This window comes from Doryrhamphus excisus, chromosome 2, assembly GCF_030265055.1.
Source record: "Doryrhamphus excisus isolate RoL2022-K1 chromosome 2, RoL_Dexc_1.0, whole genome shotgun sequence".
Taxonomy (NCBI): Eukaryota; Metazoa; Chordata; class Actinopteri; order Syngnathiformes; family Syngnathidae; genus Doryrhamphus; species Doryrhamphus excisus.
In genome coordinates, this window is record NC_080467.1 from 20250718 (window position 1) to 20277882 (window position 27165).

At 42.9% G+C, this 27165-nt stretch overlaps 2 protein-coding genes and 1 long non-coding RNA gene across 4 annotated transcripts; 1 reads left to right on the plus strand and 2 right to left on the minus strand.

Moving 5' to 3' along the window:
• The first annotated feature begins 207 nt into the window (after positions 1 to 207).
• On the plus strand, positions 208 to 25430 carry LOC131113553 (uncharacterized). Its single transcript, XR_009121507.1, has 3 exons — positions 208 to 506; positions 23561 to 23638; positions 24104 to 25430. It is a non-coding gene; the product is annotated as an uncharacterized LOC131113553 (long non-coding RNA).
• ark2ca (arkadia (RNF111) C-terminal like ring finger ubiquitin ligase 2Ca) lies at positions 1154 to 15228 on the minus strand. The gene is made up of 8 exons (XM_058064253.1): positions 15086 to 15228; positions 6805 to 7105; positions 6605 to 6730; positions 6348 to 6480; positions 5792 to 5896; positions 5586 to 5681; positions 5421 to 5518; positions 1154 to 5013 (listed from the first exon to the last, which is right to left on the minus strand). Exons 1-8 carry the CDS (start codon positions 15144 to 15146, stop codon positions 4896 to 4898), a joined length of 1038 nt encoding a protein of 345 aa, XP_057920236.1. The 5' UTR covers positions 15147 to 15228; the 3' UTR covers positions 1154 to 4895.
• ark2n (arkadia (rnf111) N-terminal like PKA signaling regulator 2n) lies at positions 17516 to 27146 on the minus strand. 2 transcript variants are annotated; one of them, XM_058064251.1, is made up of 5 exons: positions 26941 to 27146; positions 25452 to 26363; positions 20415 to 20585; positions 19876 to 19984; positions 17516 to 19067 (listed from the first exon to the last, which is right to left on the minus strand). In XM_058064251.1, exons 2-5 carry the CDS (start codon positions 26290 to 26292, stop codon positions 18878 to 18880), a joined length of 1311 nt encoding a protein of 436 aa, XP_057920234.1. In that variant the 5' UTR covers positions 26293 to 26363; positions 26941 to 27146; the 3' UTR covers positions 17516 to 18877. The 2 variants fall into 2 exon arrangements, with proteins under 2 accessions (XP_057920234.1, XP_057920233.1); XM_058064250.1 differs by having other exon boundaries at positions 17517 to 19067; positions 26945 to 27145.
• Positions 27147 to 27165: the final 19 nt, after the last annotated feature.

The following is a 27165-nucleotide window of genomic DNA, read 5'->3' on the forward strand; positions in this document are numbered from 1 at the left end:
TATGATAGAAGTCATTACCGGGCTGTCAATGCGAATGTACACAAAGCGTCGACATTCCGATACAGTAGGTGGCGGTATCACCTAGACGTTGATTGCGACCCGCTATAAATAACAAGAAGAAGAACGCGATTACACTCCGGTACGGTAGGTGGCAGTATGCGCCTAGACTTTGGTTGCCATCCGCCATAAACAAAAACTAGAAGTACATCTACGTCTTGTTGCCTCTTCTCGGCATCCAGTGTTAGATGGATAAGTGGACAGGTCGTTTAGTCTTTTCCAAGACAACAACACGACATTTTATATGTTTTTATTTCTTGATGTATATAGCGGATACGACGTGTACACCTGTGGCGTGATGTACGTGGAGTCCCTTGGGAAATAGTTGGGACATTCCACCCCATTTCTGCTGGAGTTATCCTCTGGACTTGATGAGAACCACCGGTCATCAGGGGCACCTGCGTGGCCGACTTCGAGTCATCGTAGTGCGTGGATTCTCCTGGATGCAGGTACGTCCCCACCTTTATATGTTGCATTTCCTTTTTGTTTTTATTCATCATAACAGACTTTGCAATATTGGGGGTATATGTATGGTGTTTATTGAATCATTTCAAGTCCAACAATGTTTTAATTATGTTTTAAATAAACAGTGCTCATTATTGCTCACACACCGGCTCCAATCAACGAGAGATGGCTAATAAACGGGAAGTGGCTTCTCGACGTTTTTTGTTGTTGTTTCCTGAACCTTTTTTGCCCTTATGGTGGACTACCTTAGTACTCGCGTTTTCCGATACACATTTGGTACTACTACTATTACTATTACTACTACTACTATTAGTGGTTCTGAAGTACATGGGATGTCACGAGAGCAGGGTCACACAAAGCCTTGTGGGAAATGTAGTTTTTAGCCTTAATTAGCCGCACGGTCTATAAGCCACAGGGTTCGACGTTTGACCAAAAGGTAGTGATTTATACACCGGAATTAACTAATTAAAGTCATTTCTGATTGCATTATGAAATTTTCCTAATAATATTATGACTTTTAGTCAAAAAAAAATTGTAATGTGTATTTAATGACAGTATGACTACTTTCATGTAACATTATGAATTAGTAAATAATTAAAACGATCAGACCAAACCGTTTTACCATTTTATCGAATTTATTACAAAAAGAGGACATACAAAAGGATAATATACAAGCCATGAAACAACTCCAAAATAATAAAAAAAAAAACAGTTTGCGTTTAGCAATGCCACTTTTGAAATGATCATTATTAGTAGTAAGAATAAATAAAGTACAAAAATTCCACCACACGTGAATCTAACAAGTATTTTGCTCATCCACACACTCGTCACCATTAATGCGCTATTGCTTTAATATTAATGATAAATAATTCTATTTTCAGATAAAATATCCTATATTGAAAAACATTGCGCAGTCACGGCTAAAACAGCAGATTTATACACACACACACACGCGCGCGCACACAAGGATGGCGGCAGCCCTTTCACTGGCACTTTTTGGGCTATTTTCTTCTTGTTCAAGCAGCAACAAAATCAATACTCGGTACTGTTATATTGTTCCTATATTAAACCTCAACCATATTCCATTGAACCAGTGCATTAAAACCTGAGAAAACATGCAGTTTTTTTAAACAGTTGTGCTTTAGAAACCTTGTCTTCCGTACACTTTGAAAGGAAACTGAGAGGAGAGAGTGAAAAATGGAGGGGGGAGCAAAAGACGTGCCTCTTTGTTGTTAGAATTATTTCCACGGGATATCAAGAAATCTCAAAGTATTTTCAAAATGACTAACCGAAACGCTTTTTCAAGAGCCATTTTGGGGGAAATTATTCAGGTTGGCTATTGGAAAACGTTAAGAAAAAATACTAAATTGATTTACTTTCATAATATAATGACTTTAGTCCCGTAATCTTACAACTTTTTCCACAACCTGATTTAGCAAAATAGCTTTTTTCTCATACTGCAACCCTTAAAAAAACACTTCTTTAATATTTCAACAGTGTGCTGCAAAACTGACATGATTTTCCTCATTTCATATTCTCGTAAAAAAAAAATCTTTATTTTGACGTTATGCTCAAAAAATTACACCTTGTTTTCATTGCTGCTGCTGTGTGCATTGTTATTATTATTGTTACACTGAAGAACTATTTTTACTGGTGTAGTGCCACAGCACACTGGCAAGTTACTCGCCGGGTAATAAATAGATTAGGACACGACCGAAAGGTAACACTACATATCGGAGCTGACCACATTGCTGCTGTGTTCTTTGTTTTTGGAAAAGCTAACGCTTATTCTGCTGCTTATTTAACTCGCATTTTGTGGGGATAAATCTCTAAAACCCAAATATAAGACGACACATCTTTTTTTTAGCCTTTTTTCTCTGGGGAAAAAACACCATGTTATATTTGGTACGCGTTTTTTTTTTTTTTTTTAACTTGGCTCAATCCATTAATCCAATTTTTGATAAATCACATGGAAATAGCTCCTAACGCTACGACGAGGCACTATTTTTTATTTTTTTAATGAGTTAAGACGTAGAGTGTCACCAAAAAAACCCACTCCTCTCGGTAATACAAATCATCCAAAAAAAAGTACATTTTGTTGCCAGTGAGAGGGTTCCCTTATCTCCACACATGAGTGCAAAAGAAGAGTACCAATAAAAACACACAAACTGAAAAGCAGCCCACTCCAATCCAGTTTGTCCACTATGTCACAGCATTGGGAAGTGTTGCATGGGATGGAATGTAAGCGAGATTCACAGCACCACATGGAACAGCAGTGCTTATTATCATCATCATTATTATTATTATTATTATTATTATCATTTTAAATATTCCTTTAGTGTTCAAGCTGCATGCAAAGCATTCCCACCTAGAAAGAAAAAGATGAGGTAATCGCTTTTTCCGAGCATTTCTGTGTGTTATTTCCACATAAATAAATCATGATTCATCCCTTGGAGCAACAGGAGAGGAAAAAATCCAATTAAATAGCCACCATATCTACAGTTAGTAATAAATTATGATTGTTAAATACTTAAGGCATCTCAATGGACAACACCCTGTGTAAACTATGAACACTTCATCAATCACGGACGAGGAGGCAGTGTCAACACTGGCAGTGCACAAGACAGAAAGATTTACTCATAGTATACATCACAGTGCGTATAGGACGCTCGGGAGGGGTCCTGAAGGCATCCACGGACACGCGTTTTAAATTCTAATGACCCAATGTGTCTGTGTGCACTGAGAGAGAGGCTGCCTCCATCACACGCCACATTCTACAGCAGTACAGCATAGCAACCAGCATAGCAACCACAAGGGGGGGAGAGAGAGAGAGTGTGTGTGTGTGTGTGTGTGTGTGTGTGTGTGTGCAGGGGTGTCTGTCGCACAAATAGATCAATACGTAAAAAACACACAAATAGGAGCCAATGAGAAGCCTTTGCCACTATTGTACTTATTCATCCAGTTTGGGAACGTAAACACCGTATGCCCATGAAATAAATCAACCATCAGTGTTGGAGTTGCTAACGGCAAACACTACTAATGCACTGCATGATAGCTTCCATTTTTATTATTGTTTGGGGTTTTTTTTGGCTTTTTTCACTTTTTTGGCCATATGCACTTTCACCACAAACAACGCAAGCACACCCATGTAGCAAAATTTGTTTGGCAACGAGGGGACGTGAAATATCTCTCCTGAAAGTTTCCATGGGAAGTTAAATGGAAGAATACTGGAAATATTTATCAACTGCATTATTTTAAAATTCATTTCAACAGAATTGATTGGATGTTTGTTTATAATAAATATTAAAAAATTATGTATTTTCTTGAACATAACATTTTAAAGGTGTATTTAATACACTGTATTAAGTGGAAATTTGTGTATTATAAATTACCTCCAATATGTGTATACATTATTTAAATTCACTTTAATATATTTATCATTTTAAATGTATGTTTTGGACGGTAATTTCCTTTTATATTGAACAAAATAAATACCGACCTATAATTCCCAACACCTAAATGTGCATGAAATAATTCTCATTTTATTTGAATATTTTCTCTGGGACTTTAAAATCCACTTTCCTTAATTGAATAATTCTTCCTGTTAATTCCCATGGAAAGTTTCCAGCTTTTCCTTGAATTTCTGTTTGGCTCGGTACCTCCAACTTTACTTGAGCGTATTGCACAACGTCAAAGCTGCACGATAGAATTGTTAAAAAACACTCAAACAGATGGCGTTCGGGCCCCAAAGGAGGCATCGGTGCGCCACAAATGACGCGTTGGTTGCTGCTACTCTACGATCATATAAAGGTAAACACGGCGTTTTCTGTTCAGCTTCCTTGTATGGAAGAAGGAAGATAGAATGAATATATATATATATATATATATATATATATATATATATATATATAGAGAGAGAGAGAGAGAGAGACACACAGAAAGAGAGGGAGACAGTCGCCAGCTTACTGCAGGGTATTGAGTGCTCGGGACATTTAAGTCATGGCTTTCAGGACATGCTACACAGCCCGAAGGCGCCTACAGTACAACAACACCAGCAGCAGCAGCAGCACGGTAACCACGTATAGAACCAGCAAGCTACAACAAAAACCCTGTGTGGACGCCACGGTTTGTGTCTCGCTCGCAGAGAGATGTGCTTGTGTTTAAAAGAGATAAGAGAAGAGTCCTCGTGCACTTCTACTTCCTGGTTTGGCTCAGTAAAGCGATGATGTCACATCAAAGTCTGGAGACATTTTGGCAAAAGCACCCAATGAGAAAGGAGAGGGATGTGGCGGGTGGGGTGCGGGTGGGGTGTTTGTGGATGGAAGAAAGCAGGAACCACTACCAACAAGTTGGAGGGGGGGGGTGAAATCTCATCAGCTGTCGGCGTTCAGCTGTGTCTCGATGTCAACTCGACAGATTGGACACTTCCTGCTGGTCGCCAGCCATTGGTCCACGCAGCCTTGGTGGAAGAGGTGCATGCAGGGTAACCTCCTGCGGGACAGAGGGAGGGGGCAGGCGTCAGTCCATGTGCCACAACTCCGAGGGGGACTTGAATTTGTCAAGTCAGACGTAAATGGCACGCATTCTGCCGAGTCATCAATCTGACAGGCAACACGAGACAGCTGAGGACACGTATGCCGTAACTCAACCCGCTCATGTACTGCCAACTATGACTTTCTAGAGTATTTCTATGTTTGTATTCTGCAACGTGGCTGTTGCCATGAATAACAATGCCATTAATTCCAATATGATAGGTATATCAACATCAAACTTCAACAATACGATAAAACCAGGTGTCTGGTTAGCCTTCCTCATTTTCCACAAGCTGTTGTGCCTCTACTTATAAGAGTGAGTTTCGAGATGTATTGTGTGGAGTTTACTCTTGGGGACCAACTGACCTGACGTCCTCCCCATCCTCCAGCATGGATAAACAGATGGTACACTTCTCATCCACGTCCGTCTCCTCCTCCCCAATCTTTAACTGCAGGGGCTTCCTCTGGTAGGGGACGGGGGACAAGAGAGTCAGAGACTTTGTGGACTGAAGACCATTTTCCTTCCTGTACCTTTTTATATTTGTGTGGGAAGGTGAATCTCTCGATGGTGGTTTGAACAGCGCCTCTGCTGACACTCCCTAAACGGTCCTCCAACTGAAGCAGCTCCTGGAGAACATTTGAGAAGATACTTACTCGCAATTGTCGCAACTTTGAACTTTGTCAGCTCCAAGTTTGACAGATGGAACTTTGCTGATGCTGTGGCGAGTATATTTTACCTCATAGCTTTCCCGCACCGCAGTGGCGTGCCTGGAGGGGTTCAGACTTTGCAGCGCCAACAAGTGCAACTGAGGGTACGGGTAGTTTCGGATTTCATGCACAACCTGGCAAAAAAACCAAACCCAAACAGCTGTGCATTACGTTTCTGGATTATTTTTGAGTCCTTCTGTTTATTTCAACGAAAATATAAACCTGACACTTTTTTGTTTTTGCTCCAGTCTTTCATGAGCTGAACTTGATACAGTTCAAGGGTCACTGACATGATTCATCAGCTTTGCGCTATGTTGTTACATTTGTGAAAGTGAACGGTCAATTTGCAATCTTAGACATACAGTAAGCAAGCATGAAGATGTGTACTGTACATGAAGGTCAACCACAATAGGATTATTCTGCCTTGGCAGAGGTCAGCTCCATACCGAAAGCTTGTAATTCTTAATACTAGAGAATATAGTGTTTTGGGTCCCAAAATATAGCATTCATGGCACAGCATGTCAGCCATTTTTGTCGCAGCAGGACCGGATTGGCCTTGTGGACGTGCATCATGACATGACATACCACTTGGGCAGAGGACGTGTTCCTGGGGAAGTGGTGCATTCGGGGGGAGGCCAAGTAGTGCTGATAATGCTGCGGGAGCTGCTGTAGGTGGTACTGGTGGTGAGGGAGCGGGCCGGCATCAACGCTGAGATCCCTGTGGGACACACAGACAGTCATCGCAGCGGCCGTTGTGACAGACCAGCACGTGGGAGTGGGTTGGGAATGGCGGGACAGCTTTGCCGTGGCCATACGGCTCCTCGTTTAAGAGGGTGACTCACCAGTCTGTGCCTTCAGCGAGGTACCTCGGCTGCTGTGTCATTGGCTGGGGGACGTGGAGCGGAGGCGAGTACTCGTAGACGGACCGTAGTCGGTGAGGGTTAAGGGGGATACGCTCCTGGGATCTTCTGTTTGCAATGGAATGGAAATGATGAGATGAAAATGTCCGTGTGTACCTCAGAGCAATGGGGCATGCTCTTACCTGGAGTGGGGTAGAATACGGCGGTGCTGCGCCTCCAGAAGCTGCTGCTGGATGAGGTATTGCTGGTGTAAGGCCTGAGGTAGGAACGGAGGCCCCGACACGTCCTGGAACTGAGGGGCCGCGGGCAGGGCAGTGAGGGGCGGGTGGTGCGCGGGGGGAAGGTGGGTGGCCAGGCCCGTCTGAGGGGGCTGGCTGGCGTGCCCTAAAGGAAACTCTGCTGAGATGGGCGCCTGCGGGGCGCCCAGGTGAAAGTGTCGGCAGGAGGTAGCATGGCTGTGTTGGTGCCTGGTAAAGTGTGCTCCTGCGTGATCAGAAAAGATCCAAATAAGCTCTGCAAGATGAACTTTGAAGTCCACCGCGCACAAGGACACACAAGAAGACATTTCACTGGCAGTCATATTGACAGATGGAGGACACATTGACATCCCTGTGGAGTATCTTCTCCAGACAATGACCACCCAGCAGGAAGGGAATGAAACTGACTGTGACCCAGCCAGCCATTTCATCCATGATGGGGCTGGAGCCTATCCCAGCTGGCCTTCGGTGAGAGGCAGGATACAACCTGGACTGACTGCCTGTCAATCACATGACTGAGACATAAAGACATACCATTCACTCACCCATCTGCAGCTCAATCACAATTCTACTTTCCCAGGCTTCCCTATGAATGATGACCCCCTCCCTCGCCACCCATGTAGCATTGTCAAATATTAGCTTTTTGTACCTCAGGACTTTACAGAGGGGCCATCCATATGGAAATGTTTTCAGGTCTGGATGGCAAAGTATTTTATCGTTTCAGCCTTCTGGGTGCCCTGAAAATGTATTTTTTGAAAACAGCTTACAGAATGGGAAAATCTGAAAACGATGACGTCACCGTTGCCATCACGTGACCAGAAGTGAGTGTTATATCTGATTATTTCAATGGACACAACTCACCCCCGTCGACATTCTCCTGATATTTTGTTGTCTTGTTCTCCAAAACGACTGGTAGAAGTAATTCCACTTGGTCCTAAGTCTGGACCAACCTGGACCAAACCGCAGGACGATGGACTTATTCGCATTCGTTGGACGTGTTGACGTGTCACATGATATGCCTTGTATGTTACATGTGTAACACCCAGTGAGCCGTTCCCGTCCTAATCCGGCAGTGTGGACCCAAATATTTTTGGAAAAAAAATCCCATTGTTCCCTTGTGGACGGAGCCTGCCTTTACCAACTGGGCGGTTTTGTGCTGAAGGACACAACCATCGTATTAGTCAGCATCCCAGTGAGAGCGGACTTTGTAAGGGGTTCATTATGCTCTTATTTGTTTAGCACTAGTGCTACATGCTAACACTACAAGAATGGCTTTGTGTTTCAATATTTAGAGGAAAAAGACACGTGCTCATGTCTCACATAAGGATCATGGATGATGGGCAAAAATCCCCAAAGATTGCAGTTTTCCTTTTTAAAGGGAAGATGGATTGGAAAATGTGGAGGCAGTAAACAATGGAGATTCAAACCCTTAACCTGCTTAAGCTGCCTGCGACCTGTGCCTACTATATTGTACGTATATTGTAAGTTAGGGTCAAGTAAGGTCCTGGAATGGCCCCGTGCCTTCCGTAGTGGAGGATAGATGAGACCGTTAGGCAGTCCCACCGTCCCACCGTCTTTGTATTGAGTTGCACTGCACCAAATAATCAATGCCAATGATTTAGTACCGAGAGAGGTGGAAGGGCGGGAAGGAGTTTTAGGTGGGAAAAACTCATTCAACTTCACACGTCATGGCTCTGCGTTCAATTTCTCTTCATTAAATGACACTCGGGATGTAGGTGATAAGCCGTCGTGACAACAAATGAGGAGCGACTACGTGATATGCATGTGTGCCATTGATGTGGTGTATATTGACTTCCATTTGCAAATGTTTATTACTATTATAATTAAAAATCTACTCAACCAGACACAGAAAGTAGCATGACTGGAAACTAGAAGCGCAATAATACAAATATTTTGAAAATATTATTTCTTTTGGATCTCACTGGATTGTGCAGTTGTACTTATTAGTAATGAATATGCAAATGTGCATTATAAATGACTCTGAATTACTACCTGTTAGGGTAAGCACACATTCTGTTTACATGAATTGTCCTGACGGAATATTTGCATGGTTGCTGAGCATACAGCCTGAAGACTGCTCAGCTCCACTGAGCGTAAATCCAAGAGAAAACTACATTTGCTCGAGCTTGTGGCGCATAAATGTCATATTTGGGCTGTTGATTGATTAAAAAGCCATAGGTTTCATCCATATATAGGCTGTGAGCCCAGGGAGGCCAGAACCTCAGCGTGAAAATATCAAATGATGTGTCTCTGGGCACCAGGCCCTGACATTAATATTTGACATATTGCAGTGGTGCCTGCAGTAACGAGGTCTGTTACACATGTATCCCCCCTGCCTTGGCTCACATTGGTGCAGAGTAGACCCCCACTGTCACACCACCTCTGGTCAACCCTGAGCTGCTGCTTACCGAGAAACGCCCCTCGCCCCTACACCGTGTCCTTGCTTGACTGATGGGCCTGAAAGCCCCGCCCACACCCAACTGCAGCAGTCTGACATGGAGCCACTCTTTCTCCCCTTCCCTCCCTGCAATTTTAGAATCACACCTCCTCGCTCTCTCTCTCTCTCTCTCTCAACCATAATCCCCCAGTCTGCTGTCTGGTGCAGCGCTATCCCATCATGCAACACTCGGCCAGCCTGTGCAGCCTATCTATCCCCACAAAAGCGGAAATAACTCATCAATTAATAATGCAGCACTAATGACCTTTACTGGAATGTCACTCAGTAGAGCACAACAAAGGCTGAACTGTAAAAAAACAGTGGGGGGGGAGAGCATTGTAGCCAACGCCTTAGTTAATGGAGGATGACCAGATCATACCATTTTTATTGTGGTCCCATCCAAAAATTCCTCTTAAAGGTCAAATTCATCGTAGCTAGCAGGATATTTTCTGGTTCAATGCAGATGATGTAAGTTGACTGGTTGGGAAATTTCAACTCAACAGGGAAAAAAAACAGCTAATAAATTCCTCAACAAAAGTGAAAACACAAGTTATTTTGTAGGCCATTCCTTGGTTCACTGACAAACAAAGACGACGAGACTGTACCATTAGAACAACATTTTCCCATAATGCATTTCATCATAGCAATGCGGCATCTGTCCACCAGAGGGAGCTAGAAGAGCCCAGGGAAAAGCTGACATCAGAAGCGGCCCGCAGCCACAACCAATGAAATGCTTTTACTTGGACTTGTATTGGAGATTTCTTAGCTACCCTTTGATTATTAATTTGCTGTGTGATGACTTTATCCAAAACCCATTCATACTAAATTATTGGCCATCAACTGGAAGTTTGTACATTTTGAAAGGGAGTGTGATTTACAATGTGGGTTGAATCATTTCGAATGCAACTGTACCCTAGTCAGCTGCTGGGTTCCCGAAGCCTGCATCTAAACTTGCTGAGAACCAAATTCCTGAGAGTATTTTAAATTCTCCAAACAGACGTACAACCCAAATCGTAACGGTCTAAAAGAAGAAACATCTTTCGTGTCAGTGTTTGCTTTGTCATTCCTTCTAATGTCAAGGAGGAAGGACTTAACGCGATCAAATCAGTTTTACAATAAAGCTGGTTTATACCGGCAATGGCCCTCCACCAAGCCGCCTTTTATGGGGACTTTAATACATAGGATCTCTTTGAGAGACGCAGTGATTTACTGAAGGTCATTCTGGAGGCTACAATTGGTGGAACAATAAAACTGCTCTTTTGTCAAACCTAATTTAGGACAATGAGATACAAGGCAGGGCTATTATGTTAATGTGTTGTGGATTACGTGTCATTTATATCACTTACCATCGAGTACACCCGCACAATTATGCTCACTTTTGATCAATTGTCCTGCATTACAATGACTGTGTCCCGTTTGTGTGTGTGCATAAAAAGGTAAACAATTTATTTTTTTTATAAATAAATTTTGTATAGGATAGCATTAGATTGTGCAAGTGTGCTTAATATTGCCAGTTTGGTTTAAAAAAAAAAATAAAAAAAATACAAAAATCATATATGCATGTATGTATATATCCACAAATTCACGGCCCTGCAAATTTCCTGATTTTTGGCAGAAAACATCTCATTCACCCTAGGTCGGTAACAATCTATAAATACATGGTATAAAATATATAAATTCATGGACTGCCACAAATGGGTTTGATGCTACCTGGGGTGTTGTGTGTCCTACAACAAATAGAATAGGAAAAATAGAGCAAAAAGGCACAATGTAATGAAAAAAGCCAACATGTTAATACTAACAATGCATGTTTTTTTGTTTTTAAAAAATGGCATGCATATTATACAATGGCATCAGCCAGAACCCACCCAGGCCCCTGTGTTTACTTTTAATGCAAAGAGGCTTAGCTCCAAGGTATACACAGTAATCTCCAGGGGTGTCACAAGATCACACAAAATCAACTAATTAAATCACACAATATATAATCATAAAAACTGGCCACATTATATTGCCATGTGCATGCGTGTCCGTTTTCCTCGTCTCTCTCCTACAAACTGTTCACCCTGTGTAATGGTTTCAGCACCATGTGAGTTTGTTCTATAGAACAAGGGCATGAACGGAGCGAGTACAATTTGTCACTCCCAGTCTGCCTCGGTGGGTGGATCTCGTGTATCGTCTCATGACACCCCAGTACATGAACAGCTGGTAAGGTCTTTTTACACACGTAAGACTGTTCACATAGCCATTTAAAACACAGCCTACACAGTTAATAAAGACCAAGTATTTCATGGTATTATTTCTAGTTCCATTGTTTCCTATGGGGAAATTTCATTCTAAATCCCCTCAAAAAGCAGAGGTTGACCCTTCGGAGGCTTCACTGTAAACAAAATTGCGCGCAGCCGCAAGTTGAATCGCCTGTCAGAGACAGCTGAGAAATGGGAGCACATAAAGAGTGAGGGGGAAATGTCTCAGTGACAGCACAGTGTGGAGGGAGGAGAGGGAAGGAGGGAGGGAAGGGGCAGAAGAGGGCGGTGTGTGTGGTTGGGGAGGGGGCGGCGAGGGCACATGGAAAAATCAGCAAAAAGCACACTGAAGGTTAGGAAGAAAACTACAGTCTTTATTGGAAAATATTAGTGTATATGTATGTGTGTGTGGCACTGTGAGATAATCATAATAATAATAATAGTAATAGAGTCCTGCATAACCACAATAATACCATGCAAATAAGAGGCGAAAGGCAAGGCCCGACCATGCTCTCTGTAGGGTTAACAGAACAGAAGCAGCATCCAATGAGTAGATGTGTATGCTTTACAGCACATTTCAGTACAGCAGGGACATCTCTACACCAACATTACATTGGAATCTGCTGTTCAATGTGGACAAAATCAAAGTAGAAAAAAATGACCATGCATTAAGGATCTAATAATACAAGAACATGAGGTAGAAAACCACAACCAAAGAATTAATTTAAAAAAAAACAGAAAAGGACATTTTGAGTCTAAAAATAAAGGAGCTCTACAGCAGTGCAAGGATACACATCCCTGTAAAATGGATAGCATTCTGACGGAGGCTGTGCATGGCTATAAAACAACTGGAGGGGCGGGGGGTGACGGGGCTTGCTGCACATGGCAAGATGACGTGCCACTTTGATGCTGAAATTGAGCAAAAGGCTTACACACATGGACGGGGATGTTAAACTATACAATCATCGGATACAAATTAGGTGCACAATCTAGTGAGATCCTTTTCAAGAGCTGTGTCAACAAATATGATACGGATAATAATTCTCGGCTTTTGCTGACACTGTTTTTTCTGTCCATTTTCCTTTATTTCTCTAGGAATAATGCATGAACCCGATGGAGGAAAAAAAATGAGGCCTATTTAGGAAGTGGATATTGATATTCATATAATTCATAGCTAAATAGTGGAAGCCACAATAAGCACACTGTGTATGGAATGCAGACCTCTACCAAAGCTGAACAAACCCAAAAGAGCAAATACCCATCAAAGGTCTGTAATTAAGACAAAAAAGAACACCGGAATTAACCGCTTTCTATAGGCAACCTCCTGTTTTCATTGACTCCACAAACTGGCAGTAGCTCTCCCCAGCAGCTTTATATACCTTGACATGCTCTTTAAAATGTTAGCTCTGCTACTCAGCTGTTGGTGTGAAACTAATCATCGATATTGGCATTGAGCAGTTTGCTCCTTGCCCGTATTATTACACCATTGGTTGTATTGCTGCTGTGCCATGCAGTATACCATACGTGCGAACAAATGAGCATGTCGTCATAGAAGGCTATGTTTTTCCTTTCCACTTTCTCATGCACTCCAAATCATTATTAAAGTTGTTACACTGAAGTCTGTCTACAGCAGGGGTGTCCAAAGCTTTTCCAGGAAGGGCCACATGCTGAAAAATGACTGGATGCAAGGGCCACTTTGATACTTTGTGAAGCAATGCTAAGAAGTATATATTTCAAGAAATGCTGCATTTCCCAGCATTAACAATACTGTACAAATAAAAATCTTGAATCCGCACCGAAATCTAACAGCTTCTTCCTTGGCCCAGACTGCACTTCTTGACAGAGTTGTGTGACAATTTTCTGTTGAATTTAACTAAAATATTTGTACAAAAAGCGCTGCATCGCCATAAACTTAAATACATTATTTGATTTTTTTAAGATTTCGGAACACAATTATTTTTTGTTTTACTTTTTTCCTCCAAATGCAATATTTCTTATACTAAATGTATATTTTTTGGTACAAAAATCTCCATTCCCAAGGGAACAGGCATGAATATTCACGTATGTGATTTAGTATGATTACATTAATGAATGAATATGGCTACAGATCTTGTTTTGGATCTCATTGGAAGGTGCTAGCGTACCTAATGTTGTGGCCGGTGAGTGCACAGGTGCAGTGGACCATCCTTGCAGGGCAAATTGCAATGGAATACATTTTCTGTCGGCCAATTGGTGAACATTTTTCGAGAGCTAAGGTGGGGGTGGGTCTCAATGCACCTTTGCTAAGAATCGAGGATGGAGAGTTGGATCAAGCTTTTGTCGGCTGTGATCGAACCATCTTTTGGAGGAGGGGGTGATGTTATTGAGGGGGTGGCGGGGAGGATCAAAATGTATCCACTTTACAGAAATTTACAGCAGAATGTTGTCTATTCACACTTAATGGGAGAATCACAATGAGTAGTTGTTATTGGCTAAAGACAGTTGTAAACCAAGACAATGTGTGTTGTGTATCACTATATCTCTACAAGGTGTTATTCTTTAGTCAAGTTACACAACAGAAGGCATGAGTGAGGTTTTTTTTAGATGCCAATGTCGTCTTCAGATGGAAAAGAGGAAATGAGGAAGAAGAAGGGGTTCACAAGAACAGCTAGATGCAGAGAAACAGGCAGAGGCTAAACAGCAGACAGCAGCAGATGATCGTTAGCTACACAATGGAGGGGGGGACACAAAGGTCTGAGAAATGCGGAATGTGGAGCCAGCCTCGATACTATGGAACAGGGAAAAAAAGAAACACAAATAAAAGCACAATGAAATCATCGGTGCCACACTTTGCATGTAGTACTGTGCAACAATCAGAAAGGATTAGCAGCACAATGACGACGCCCCCCCCCCCCGCACTGATTATTATTATTGGTAGTAGTAGCAGCAGTACGTCAGATTTTGGATTGCGCCTAACTGACAACTATCCTGTTATTTTAAAGTCGTATATTTTTCAAATGAGCAGAATGACGCAAGTTGACACTTGAGGTGAGCGCCACTTGCGCACAAATACGTCAGTAGTCATGTTGAGAAATGAGCAACCGCAGCAATGGAGATCAAACGTTACATATGTACCGTTATTGTTGCCAATTAACAAGCTAGGTGTTAGCAGGCGACGCTGACAATTTAAAAAAATATATCTATTCGACGTAAATTGTCAACACGCTGACTGACAGCTGCTTCATAATGAGAGATTTTTTTTTAAATCGTCAATACATATTTAATGTTATGTATTGTATGTGTGTGTGTGTGTGTGTGTGTGTGTGTGTGTGTGTGTGTGTGTGTGTGTGTGTGTGTGTGTGTGAAAAATGACATGACGCTACTTAGCAAGACAGCTAACGTTAGCGGGGATGTTTGCTAGCAGGTGCCAGCTCTGTTTACATCATTTAAGGACATCAAAGCTACTGAATTGGTTGGGTTTTCTACGATTTTAATAAAAAGAGCAAAATAAGAAATGTACACATACCTCTATTTCTAACCGAGCCGAAGACGGGGAGAACCAGATATCCGACATGGACTAACACCATCCTGCGTCCTCCTTCTTTGTTGAGCCGAGGGAGACAGATGGTCCATGGAAGTGATCCCCTCCAATGCCCCCCTGCTCGCACATTCAAGCCGACAGGCGACTCACACGCACACCCCCTCCCCGAAAAAAAAAGCAACCAATCACTGGACCTTGTCTCCATCCAATCACACAGACCGGTATTCCTCCCGTCTTTCGGCTTTGTCATCCGGCTAAACCAATGGCAGACCTGCTTTGCTCAGACTGCCCGCCTCCATTCAATCCATCCAATGACGCTATCACACTTCTGTGGCAGTATGTCTATATGGACATACTGTGTATGTATATCAAGGAGTATGAGGGCCACCACTCTGAAAGAATTTAAAAAAGGAACAGAAAGTCATAATGTTATGTTTAAATACAGTCGTATTATTACGACAATACTGTACTGCACAATTGTAAATGCATATGAATGACGAACAAAAGTGATAAATAAACCTTTAAGGTTACTTTTATCTTTAGTGAATACATTCTCAAAGACACGATGTGACAGTGAGATCAACCACCATCACCACCTTCCTGTTTTCAGTCCTTTAATACATAACAAAGGTAAAAAAATAACCTTAAATGTTCATTTGTCCACGCCATACATCATTTATTAAGTATTTATGTGCGTTTTAAAGTGTTTTCTGCATGTAAAACTGATTCATAGAATAGTCCTCAATTTGACTTCTGCGGTTCATCTGTTGTGGCAGAGAAGAGAGGAAACCTCAACTAATTCTGGCCACCTGAGCAGGAGAAGGAGTACACTGTACACACAGCAAACTCTGGTAACAGAATGTCGTAAAACGGATAAAGTGTGACCCGACTGTGCCTTGAGTAGTGAGCCTGGGGGCTGAGGGAGCAGATGGGCCCGGGGAGTAAGACGGGGTCAGTCACAAAACTCTTGGTCCCATATGTCACTGTCTTACGGTTCCCACCTACTTGGAGTCTGCAGAGTAGCACAAAGAGTTCCCACACGTGTAGTGGATCACTATCAGTGCAGGACTAAAATCATGACATTTTAGTCGGAATCTTCTCTAAGATTGTTTTAGTAATGTGGAAATAAGTCAGAAAATGTGTGACCCGATTTCTCCTGAAATTGGGAGTACAGCTTGGGACAATTTGGTATCTCAGGCTCCAACTCGTACTACATTTCTATCAGTATTTGAACCCCAAATCTTAAACCTGAAGGCTGAAAAGTGGAAGGATACTTTTCAGTCTTGCGTGGTTAAATTAGCATACAGCTGATTGTTGTACCCTGAGGGGTGAAAAGACCACGGCTTAAGGGGTCTTTGGTTGTGTTGCTGCACTCGTCCTTTGTCTTTCTGTAAGAGAGGTCTCCATATGTCCCCCCCTGGTGGCAGGTGTCACTGGACGACCTCTGAAACCCTCACTTTTTGTGAGTGAGGTTGGACTGCATTGTTGGCTGCCAGGCAGTTGTCTAGACTATTTGGGGCTCGGGATAAAGAACAACAATGAGACGTCTCATGAAGTATTGTACCTATAAGGCCAATTAATCCCCCCTCTTGGAGAGCAGAACATGTCCACACTAAACACTTCACATCTCATTACAAAACAAGAGGTTAGAAAAGCTGGAGGGCAAGGTGGTTGTGTTTTTGTTTGAGGAAAATCAGTTTAAAACTCAAGCAACACTAAAACTTGTAAGATTCATTCATTGTGAACTGAAATGCTGGTGGTAAATTGTCTACAATGTATCCAACTAGGCACGTATAGGGCAACATCAAATTTGAGGAAAAAACATTTTTTACAAGAATAAACTAGTATTATGTGTCATTGTATCAGAGGGAAAATATAGAGTAGCTCATCAGGAAACTTTCCTCTTGCTTCAGGCAAGCTTTTATTCATTTATTCATTCATTTTATTTTTCGTAAATTTAAGACTTACATAAATTAACGACTATTCTTGTAAATATGACTAATTCTCGTAAATGTACGATTTCTGATGAATTTCCGACTTTATTCCCCAAATCCCCAATTTTTATTTGTATGTGAAAAAAGTCAGAAATTTAAGAAAAGTGAGATTTTGAGAATTTAAACCTTTTTCTTGAAATCTCAGGGTTTTTTTTCAATGTGGCCCCAATACTTCCTTTATTGTTCCACAATAAAAATTGGTTCTGCTCAAATTAAACTAAAATTATATGAAAAATGACTTAATTTAAAAAAATGTTAGCGATGAATGATAAAATATTTCCCCAAAAAATGACTTCCTTGGCCCAAGCTCAGCCTCTTATTAAAACTGTGTAACAAAAACAACAAACCATCAACATAAATTGGAAACTTGTTAATAAAGGACTGAACAAGAAAGTCATTAAATAACATTCTGTTTATTGTTTTAAAATAGTCTTTTTTTTGTTTTACAGACATAAGTTAAAGGAAGGTCTTGCAGAAGCGACAAAATATAAACAGGTTTTGTTAATTTAAAATACTGACACTGAAAAAGCAACAGAAGGAAGGTTAAATGATCAGTGCTGAGGGTAACGTCGAGGGCAAACGTGCTATGTGGAAGAGCCATGTCTTAAGCAATGCCCTCCTGTGTTATGTCAACCAAAGCCCAAATAAAATGATGCTAAAAGGAAAAGTTGTGTCGGTGGCGTTAAAAAAGCATTGGTGCTTAGATACATTTTAAAAAGTGACCTGGCATTGTTACTGTCCAATGAAAAGGATGGACAGCAACAATATCACAAAGGGTCCAACTGATTCCAAAGAATGCGATTAGACCAAATTAAACAAGAATATAAATGATTTTTACTTTGGTTTAAAAAGAGTTTTTTTCCCTTTCTGTAACCAGCAGAGTAAACGTCCACATTTCGACTATCCTCAAGTAACCATACGACTCAGAAAAACTATCAACGAAAAAGAAAACGTGGCTAATAAAATGTCACCGGCGGGGGGGGGGGGACAATGTAGAATGTCAAGGTGACAAAAGATGATCCACAAATCCACCCTTACTCTTAATGTAGTCTCTTTTATAAGTCAATGACCTCTACTATTAAAATAGTCATTGTCAAGACAGCAAAAGTCACTGCTTTACTGGATAAAAAGAATTTCAAAGGAACACAGTGCACATTTCAAGGCAATCAGGACATGTCGTTATGCAGTATTGAGTGGAAGATACATTTCTTTCGAGCAGTTTTTTTTGTGTTGCATTCATTCAATACAGGTAAAAACGCGTCTCGTACATTCACACTCAACTCGCGCACTCAAATTGCGTCAGCGTGGCGGAGAAGTTGACGACACACGGCGTGTGCTCTACTCAAGATTGTAGTACTTTTTGGAACCAAAGCAGCAGCAGCAGCGCCAAACGTGGACCACCTGCAAAAAGCCTGATGTAAAACGTGAACCCAGTGGCGAGACTTCTACGTATTGTTATGAAAAGAGTCTGTAGTGGAGCGGGCCAGGCGCCATGTTGTCATACTGACCGAGCTCTCCAGCAGCAACTTTTATGGTTTTTCCACGGTACAAACACACAAAAGACATCCGAGGGAGGGTATGGCTATCTAAAATAGAAATCACTCCTGCAGCTCACAAGTGCTGTGCTGTGTAACCACACACTAAAATGATAACAGGGAATCACGTCAATAAAATGGCTTTGAAATACATGACGACTTAGGAGTCCAGGAGCAGCCTTAACATGGAGGCAAAGGGTGAGGAGGAGGAGGAGGAGGAGGGGGAAGATGGGCGTGTGAGAGGTCGACTAAGGTAAGTATTTGTGTCCGCTCTCCTCGTCCAGCGTGAGGTCCACCACCTCCGGGGGGGACACCCAGTTGGACTGAGGGGAAACAGAAGTCCACAGCTGAGGATGGTTTGGGCCGTGCGATTGCTCCACCGAGTTCTCCTTCCAAGAAGACAAGCTCTTGATCACACCCCCACAAGGATGAGCGCATCTGGAACACACACCAAAAGACGTCAAATGTCCCTGAAGTCAATTTGGAATTTGACCCCAAAAAATTTTAGGGGGGGAGAAATAAGGCCTCACGTGTCTCTTGACCTCAATTCAACAGGGATCAACTTGAATGTTTTTGTATGATTATTCCAAAAGGTGTTAAGAGAAGAAGAATGTGGAATAGTCTTACCGTTCTTCTTACATTTGACCTAACATCTTTGATCAAACGTGTCAAATTTTGCTTGCATGCTTTGAGTGGAAAAATTGAAAGCCATCTGGTAGGCAACATTTTTAGTTACAGGAAACCTGTCTACAACCTTCTAAATATGTTTTTCAACAAGATTGGAGCTCTCCAATCATGAAATAACACCCCTATAGTCACTTGTACGCTCGTCACTCAATATGTGAGATAAAGTAAGCATTTGTTGTGAGATCCTTCAAACCTGCGATAAACGCCTGTTGTTCCGACAATCAGGCCTGGTGCTTGTGTGTCTCACTGAACAGTAACATTACTGCCACCTAGTGACGCGTGTAGAATACTCCACTATCATTGCTTCTTCTGAATGCGTTATTTTGATTAATTTTTCAAGATTGAACATGGTCAAGTTGGGGGAAACGTGCAATTTATGAATATATTTTTGGAAGACATGAAATTTGAATCAAACTGGCGAGGGTCAACTAATTCAAAGTGAAATCTTAAAGGATTGCATTCAAAGATACCCGTCAAATTCAACACATTCTTTCAATTCAACCGAATTGGCGTGGAAAATGTAAAAAAGTCAATGGCACAGAATAAAGCGTGCGTTTACCGAGCTTTCTCCTGAACGCCCACAATCTCCACCTCGCTGTCCGAGGAGGCGATGTTAATCTGGCCCTTGTGTTGACAACTGTCCTTGTTGTGAGCCACCTCCGTGTGGCCTGAAACGACACACAAACCAGCACAAATCACACAATGCAAAAAAAGGACAAGGGCGGAGTGTCTAACGACGGGGCGTGGCTCCAGGCCTTGCAGCTGCTTAGATACAGGCGAGGAGACAATGACGACTCAGACACGTGTTTGTGGGGGAGGGAAAAAAGTCAGTTTGTAGCAGGAATTGGCACACCGGACAAAACGCGTCCGTGTGGACCTGATTTATGGCGTATAAACACCAGCAGCTAGACTTGCTAGGCGTGCAGTTCTTCAGGCGGCAGCGGGACGTTTAAAAGCAATGACAGCAGAGTGCGACGCCTTGCCAGCACCAAGACCCCAGAAAACCCCGCCCATGCGGCTAAAAGTCCAGCGTTTACTGATAGGTAGAGCAGGAGGAAGGAGGAGTGTCAACCGGGATGCACCGGGTTTGTAACTGACCTGCGATTGAGCTCATGGTTCTTATACACCCGGAGCGAGCTGCCATATCCTGGCCTCTGTGTGTTTCTAGCTCATGCTTTATGACGCTGGGCCGGACTTTCTCCACATTCATACTCTCCTGGTTAGAATCAGTGTCTGAAATATCATAGTGACCCACTACTGGAGGCCCGTCTGCAGAGAACAAAGAGAAAACTTGATTATTCAATACATGGCGTGGAAATGATCGGTGTGGGGCCGGATGCAGCACCCAATAAAATATCATTTCTTTTTTTATGTCCCTTGCCAGTGTAACATTTATATAGCAGTAAATCACGAGGTGTGGAGTTACATGTATGTATTTGCATGCAATAATACGCCACTTTTTGCTTCGTTTCCATTTATTTCTTTTGAAATAACAGCCATTCACATAAAACTACACTAGAATACAGTAGATACAAAACATGTCCAAAGGGTCATTCTCCAATAAGAAAGAAAACTGCAGCTGGATAATAAAAGCCAAACAAAAGAAGTCGGGAACATTTGTTCTCCCCCGTCAAATAGGAGGCAAACACACACTGCTGCTATGCTGGCGTGTGTGTGTGTGTGTGTGTGTGTGTGTGTGTGTGTGTGTGTGTGCGTGCAGGAACAGCATGTACTGAACGGATGCTGCCTCTGAATAGCTTAAACTGGCAGGTAGTGGCGTTACCAGAGAAACCAAACACCCGCCAGGCAAAGGCCAGGTGAGGAAGATAGAAAAAGAACTTGTGTAAACCAAACTTGTCTCTTTGGCCAACGACAAAATGTCCTTTTTTTCTTTTCTTTTCTTAAATGCACACGCTTGGTGGTAAACTGGCACAATAAAGGAAGATACACATTTTGGAAGTATCCTGGAAGCTTCAGTCTGCCGATGTTATCAGCAAAAGCAAAGTTAGAACTTGCACGCATGCTTCCTGGTGGCAATTTGACTTTTCACATTCTAGACGCTAATAGAATTCACATGCAAACATCTCTCGGGGCTACACGTGGCACACGCATACAGAAAACATCCTAGCTATAAATATGATTGACTCCTTCATTCATGGACAGGATTGCTTAAATGGCGACACCCTGGTCACCTTTAGATGTAATGTGAGGGGAGACAGCCTCAAAGATCACATGATCCTTCAGTCCCAGATCACTTTTTAGGAGGTCAGTAAACATCATGCTGTGTCTTTCTGCTGGTATGTACAAAGGAGTATTAGTGCTACACGGAAGAGAGAAAAAGAAAATACAAGGATAACGTTAAGAGAATCACGAGGAATTTTTTTCCAGGTAATAAACCTTAGTTTTCAAAACCTGTAATTGTATTAGAATACAGTGGGTCCTGCATGTCTGCAATTCCGCATTCACAACCCGGAAAAATATTGTTCTCCCCCTGCCCCAGTGCAATGTAGACAGAGGCGGCCCCACTAAAGACTGAAGTGTAGATGTACTGCGAGCCTGACAGCCAGGCTAAAGGCTAGGCTTTGACTCAGATTCCTGTACTGGTCACCAGCCAAAGTGTTCCAATAGCTATAATAATAATAATAATAATAATAATAATAATTAAAAAAAAAAAGTACAACTTTTTATTCCTGTGACATTTTTCTTGTAGTTGTATTTTTTAAATTTCAGTGTGGCCCTAATACTCCAGAGTGGGTATGGACTTTTCAGTCAAAAGGATAAGGGCACTTTGATTTCAGTCAAAATGCAAACAAACTGGCAGAGTGGTGCAAAAGGGAGGGGGGGTTTAACATGGGGGCTAACAAACAATCACACCTAATGCCTACTGTGTGTGTATGTGTGTGTATACACACATACAGACAACATATTACATATAGTATATCGGCTCCTAAAAAAAGACTATATTCTCTCTCAAGTGTCTAGTTACTGCTCAGAGGGCAGTGAAAGCAGCAAATGTAAGCCCAAATCCAAAATGTAAACACTTCTAGTCTATGTAAAATACGCCATTTAAACCACCTGTTTGTATAATGCTCTTCGGATCACCGTGTTATCTGTGTAGACGTTAGTAAAGCTCTGACACCAAAATAAGTCTGTCACACAAGACATGCACAGTGCAAACGTTGTTGGCCTTTGACCCAACCAGAGTCCCAAAGAAATGACTGCTGAATGACAAGGCACGTGCTATTCTGCAGCTGCACCTGCCTGGCGACATATTGGTATGTGGCGGCTAGATTTGAAACGACACAATCGTATTGAGTGTGAAAGTATAGCTCGGGGAATAAAAACATAAAAACGGAAGCCATACAGGAAGTAAAAACAAGGAGCCCCGAAACAGCAGTCTATCAAGGGATGGGTTTGAAATATTCCGAAATCTCACAGTGATTCAATGCCAGCTGGTGCACAAGGCCTCCGGTCCGCTGTTATCCAGGTGGGTCATCCTCCCATCATTCGTCTTTAGATACAAATGTCCGTGTTCCTGCATCAGCTGGTGAGATCACAGTGTGGAACTGCTAGTGGCGGAGGGGAAGTGACATCTAAACATTCAAGAGACCAGGATCTTGAACGCCAAGGTTTCCGTTCTGAGTGACTACTTCAGGTAGGATGTTGTTGTTGTTGATCGGGGCAGTGCCGAGACCCGTGTTTGCTCGCGCCAACATGTAGGCGGCCATCGTCTCTGCAGACTCGGACGACGGCAAAAAGGAACTGGGTGGGGAAGGCCGCGCTCCCTGGGACGGCTGCTGCTGACCCCCTTCCAGGGCATCGCTCGAGCGCTTGGACGACTCGTCCGAGTCGAGGTGCGCAAGCTTTTCCATCCAGACGCGGAATCGCTCTTCAGTCTGGCGCTGCATGACGGCGATGCGTGTCATGGCCTCCTCCAAAACGCTGCTGATGCCGTTCCTGTCCCACGAGCCGGTGTCCAGCAGCCCATGAATGTGGGCGCCCACTCTGGATCTCTCCGACGCACGTCTGAAGCCAGCTTGAAAGACATTGAGGCCAAGGCTTAAGAACATACAGTGGCAGTGGTTTCATGCTTCCCAAGTGGACTGTTTGTGTTAACAGAGAGAATGACAGATTGTTTGGTTTGGTTTCTGGTTACGTGCAGACCAACTCTTTCATGCTGATGGACTACATCATGCAGTCTGTGTTTGGGATGCAAAAATGGTTGACATCTTCCTGTCCTACAGATCCCTGATGGCTGATCGGGCAGCTTACGTGATAACTGGCGTGACCCGGAAATAAACACGTCCATCTAAGACTGAAAGGTAAATCCTCCTCGCAAATATGGCAGAAGGTTAGATCGAACAGGTAAAAAACGGGTCTTGGTGTAAAAAAAAAAAAAAAAAAAATCGAAGTAGAAAGTGTCACATCACAAGCCACTATTTACTTCAGAAAAAGATCACACTCGAGGACCATTGTTACAATGGAATGCAAGTGAAAAGTTCAACTCAAACTGGAAAACATGACTTGAAAAAAACCCTCGAAATACCCACTGTGTTCATATTCGTCCAATCTTATGTCTTATATTGGCTCCAAAAACAACAACTACACACATATTTTCACACTGGTCAGAAATCAACACACAATCAAATATTTGAATAAATAAATGCAGGATTGTATAAAGAATTGTTCCAATATATTGTGTTATATTCTGTATAGTGACCATCAGAACAATAAAGCTAATTAAAACAATTCTATCCATCCATCTTCTGCCACTAATCCGGGGTCAGGTCACGGGCCTGAGATGAGAAGCCCAGACTTCTGCTGAGACAGTCTCTCAAACATATCATGGGTCATTCCCAGAGGCTTCCTACCAGTCAGATGTGCCCTGAACATCTTCCCAGATGGTCATCCTGACCAGACGCCCGAGCCACCTCATCTGGCTCCTCTCAATGTGGAGGAGCAGTGTCTCTAGTAAAGAGATGGTCCCGGATAACAGCGCTTCTCACCTTGTCTCTAAGGGAGAGCCAAGCCACCCTACGCAGAAACCCCATTTCAGCTGCTTGTACCTAAGATCTTGTCCATTCAGTCACTACCGACTTGACCAGTAAATGGAGAGCCTCGCCTTTTGAGTCAGCTCCCGCTTTACCGCTACAGAGTGGTGCAGAGTCTGCATCACTGCTGACGCCGCACCAATCCGCCTGTCCATCTCGTGTTTCGTCGTTGCCTCACTCGTGAATAAGCCCCCAAGGTACTTAAAAAAAGGTGCCGGATCTACACCCTTTTCTTGGCAAGAACCTTGGACTCTGACTTGGTGGGGCTGATATGGCCACAGATTTCATTCTAAATCAACATTATTTTTGTTTCAATTCTTATTTTAGTGTACAAAAAGCCTCTCTGCTAATAAATACCAGGTACCCTCTAGAGTTGAACAAATAAACCACAGCTGCAATATGAGGACAAACTGCTTGCTAAATGTGTAACAGAAAGGCGGACACAAAATGAAAGACAGATAAAAAAGGCTATTTAACTGGTAACCATTGGAAGATATGCATACTACTGTAATGAACAAACTGACCTAAAAAAAGAATAAATACCACCTGATGCAAATCCTCTCTCTTTGCACTGCAAGGCCAAACAATGTGTCTGTAGTTAAGACTCGCACAGCCCACACAGCAAGCACACATGTAACAAAACACTATTTACAGAAAAAGGCTACAGAAATAAAAATGGTTCCCTCGATGAACTGCAGCTCTCACGGCATAGATGACATTAAACACAAGTGTTTATGTGCTTCCAGGAAATGAAGAATGTTCTCTACAATGCTGTGGCGTGCACAATGTTTGAATGTTATGTTAGGATAAATGAATGGCTAAAAGCGTCTAGTGAGTATACTTAGATGAACTGAGAGAAGATAGCATGTGCATGAGAACACAACAGATGGCAGGACTGCATGGTCATTTTTTAAAAGCTGATTTGACACTACCATGATATGTTTTCACTAGATATGTGATATGAGGCGTTGGAAATGCTGACATCATGCACACAACTTACTCACCATACTATGCGAGGCAGTACTTTGAGATGGGATATCTACGGCTCTAACCAAGGCCTGTATTACAAAGAGTGGATGTATACCTGGAATATCTGTCTTGATTGTCTTGCTGCCTCCTGAGGTGTCGTCGTCATCGTCGTCAGAGGAGCTGGTGCTGGAGTCGCATGTGAGCTCGCTGTCACTGGTACTGCTGTCCTGCAGCAGGTTGTATTTCTTTCGTGCCGCCGCCTCACGTTTTTGCCTCAGCAAACGCATGCGCTCCTTGTGTTTCTGACTCCGGTGACCTTTCGCTTTGGCCTGCTTGCCGTTGAGTTGTTTCTCCGAGCCTCCTGCTCCTGCCACTGCTGCGGGCTGGCAACGGTTCTTCTTCGCCGCCATGGCATTGGGCGGATTCTCGCTTTCTGAACGCGATCGCCGGGATTTCCTCCCGCTACCCACAGCTGCTGAAGCGGCCGTTTGTTTTTCTGCTTCCTTGCTGGGATCATCCGCAGCTTCCATTTTAGCTTCTCCCTCCTCTCCCACCGCCGGAGCAGCACCCTCGTCTCCCGAGGAGAGCGTGTCCGAGTCAGCCAGGTGGCCGCTGGACGAGGGGGAGAGCATGCAGGGGTTAGATGAGTCGCTCTCGTAGATATGGCGAGAGACAGGTTTTTCACTCCCCGTAGAGGCCTGCTGGGATTCCGGAGAGTCTCTGCGGAGCTCCTTCATCAGACATGGCATGGAGAGGAGACTCTGCTCACCCTCCGTGTGAAAGGGGCTGTCTGCCTCCTTTTCCCTCAGAGGGGAGCTGGTACTTGTCGTAGTCTCCGTTTTTAAATGTTCATCCTGATCTCCATGAGCGGATGCGGAGGCCGACTGTGCTTCATCAAGGCACTCAGAGGGACACTCTGCATCAACAAATTCCTCTGCCTTCTCTGAATCAGCCATCTTCAGGCTAGTATAGCACAATGCCCTATGGTCCAGCAAACATGGACCAAGGTGCTGAGATCAGCACTCACCTGCAATAGGGAAAGAAATGATGTCATCTATCAGCTAGTACGACGTAAATCCACAAATCGGAAGAGAGAAGGCAAAATAACATGGAACTGTTCACAGATCACACAGAAATAAGCTAGCCTGTAAACATTTACTTTGAAATCAAAATAAGTAATATGGACTACAATACATAATACAACAGTAACTGCAAATTTCTATTTTTGCTAGCAACTGTACACACATTTAATTTACCAACGTTTAGTGTACGTCAATTTACGCTGGGTGAGTAATTTGAGACATTTAGTTGTGCCAGAATGAATGACTTGGCTAGTTGCCTTGGCCAGCTAGCAACAGCTAACAGACTAATAGCAGCAGGCTACACAACGAAGCTAAATTTGATCACAGATTGCATTCTGCAAACGTTGCAAGAGGAAAATAATATCGCAGTAATAATCGTAATTTATTTGCTGGGTCACTGTCGATGAGTTACATCCTAAAATAGAATCGGTTGACAGCCAACCCGAGGGCTAACTAGCAGGGCGTCGGGGTGCTAGCTGCGGCTACGCGCTAACTTAGCAGTCGACAGCGGTTGTCACTTACTCACCACGGTGTTAATGCTCTTTATTTCCCAGAATCAAACTTCTTGACATCTTCGGCTGTTAGATCCCTCTATGGCATGTGAAGCACCGTTCATTAAAATCTAACAAGTGGAACCGATTTGAACGTGTTTTTTTTCTGGGGCAGTAGGCTCACACCTGCGCGAGCACTCTGTTAGCATTTAGCTAAATGTTTATTTTAAAATGTCCTCGTCGGCCTCACAAAGCA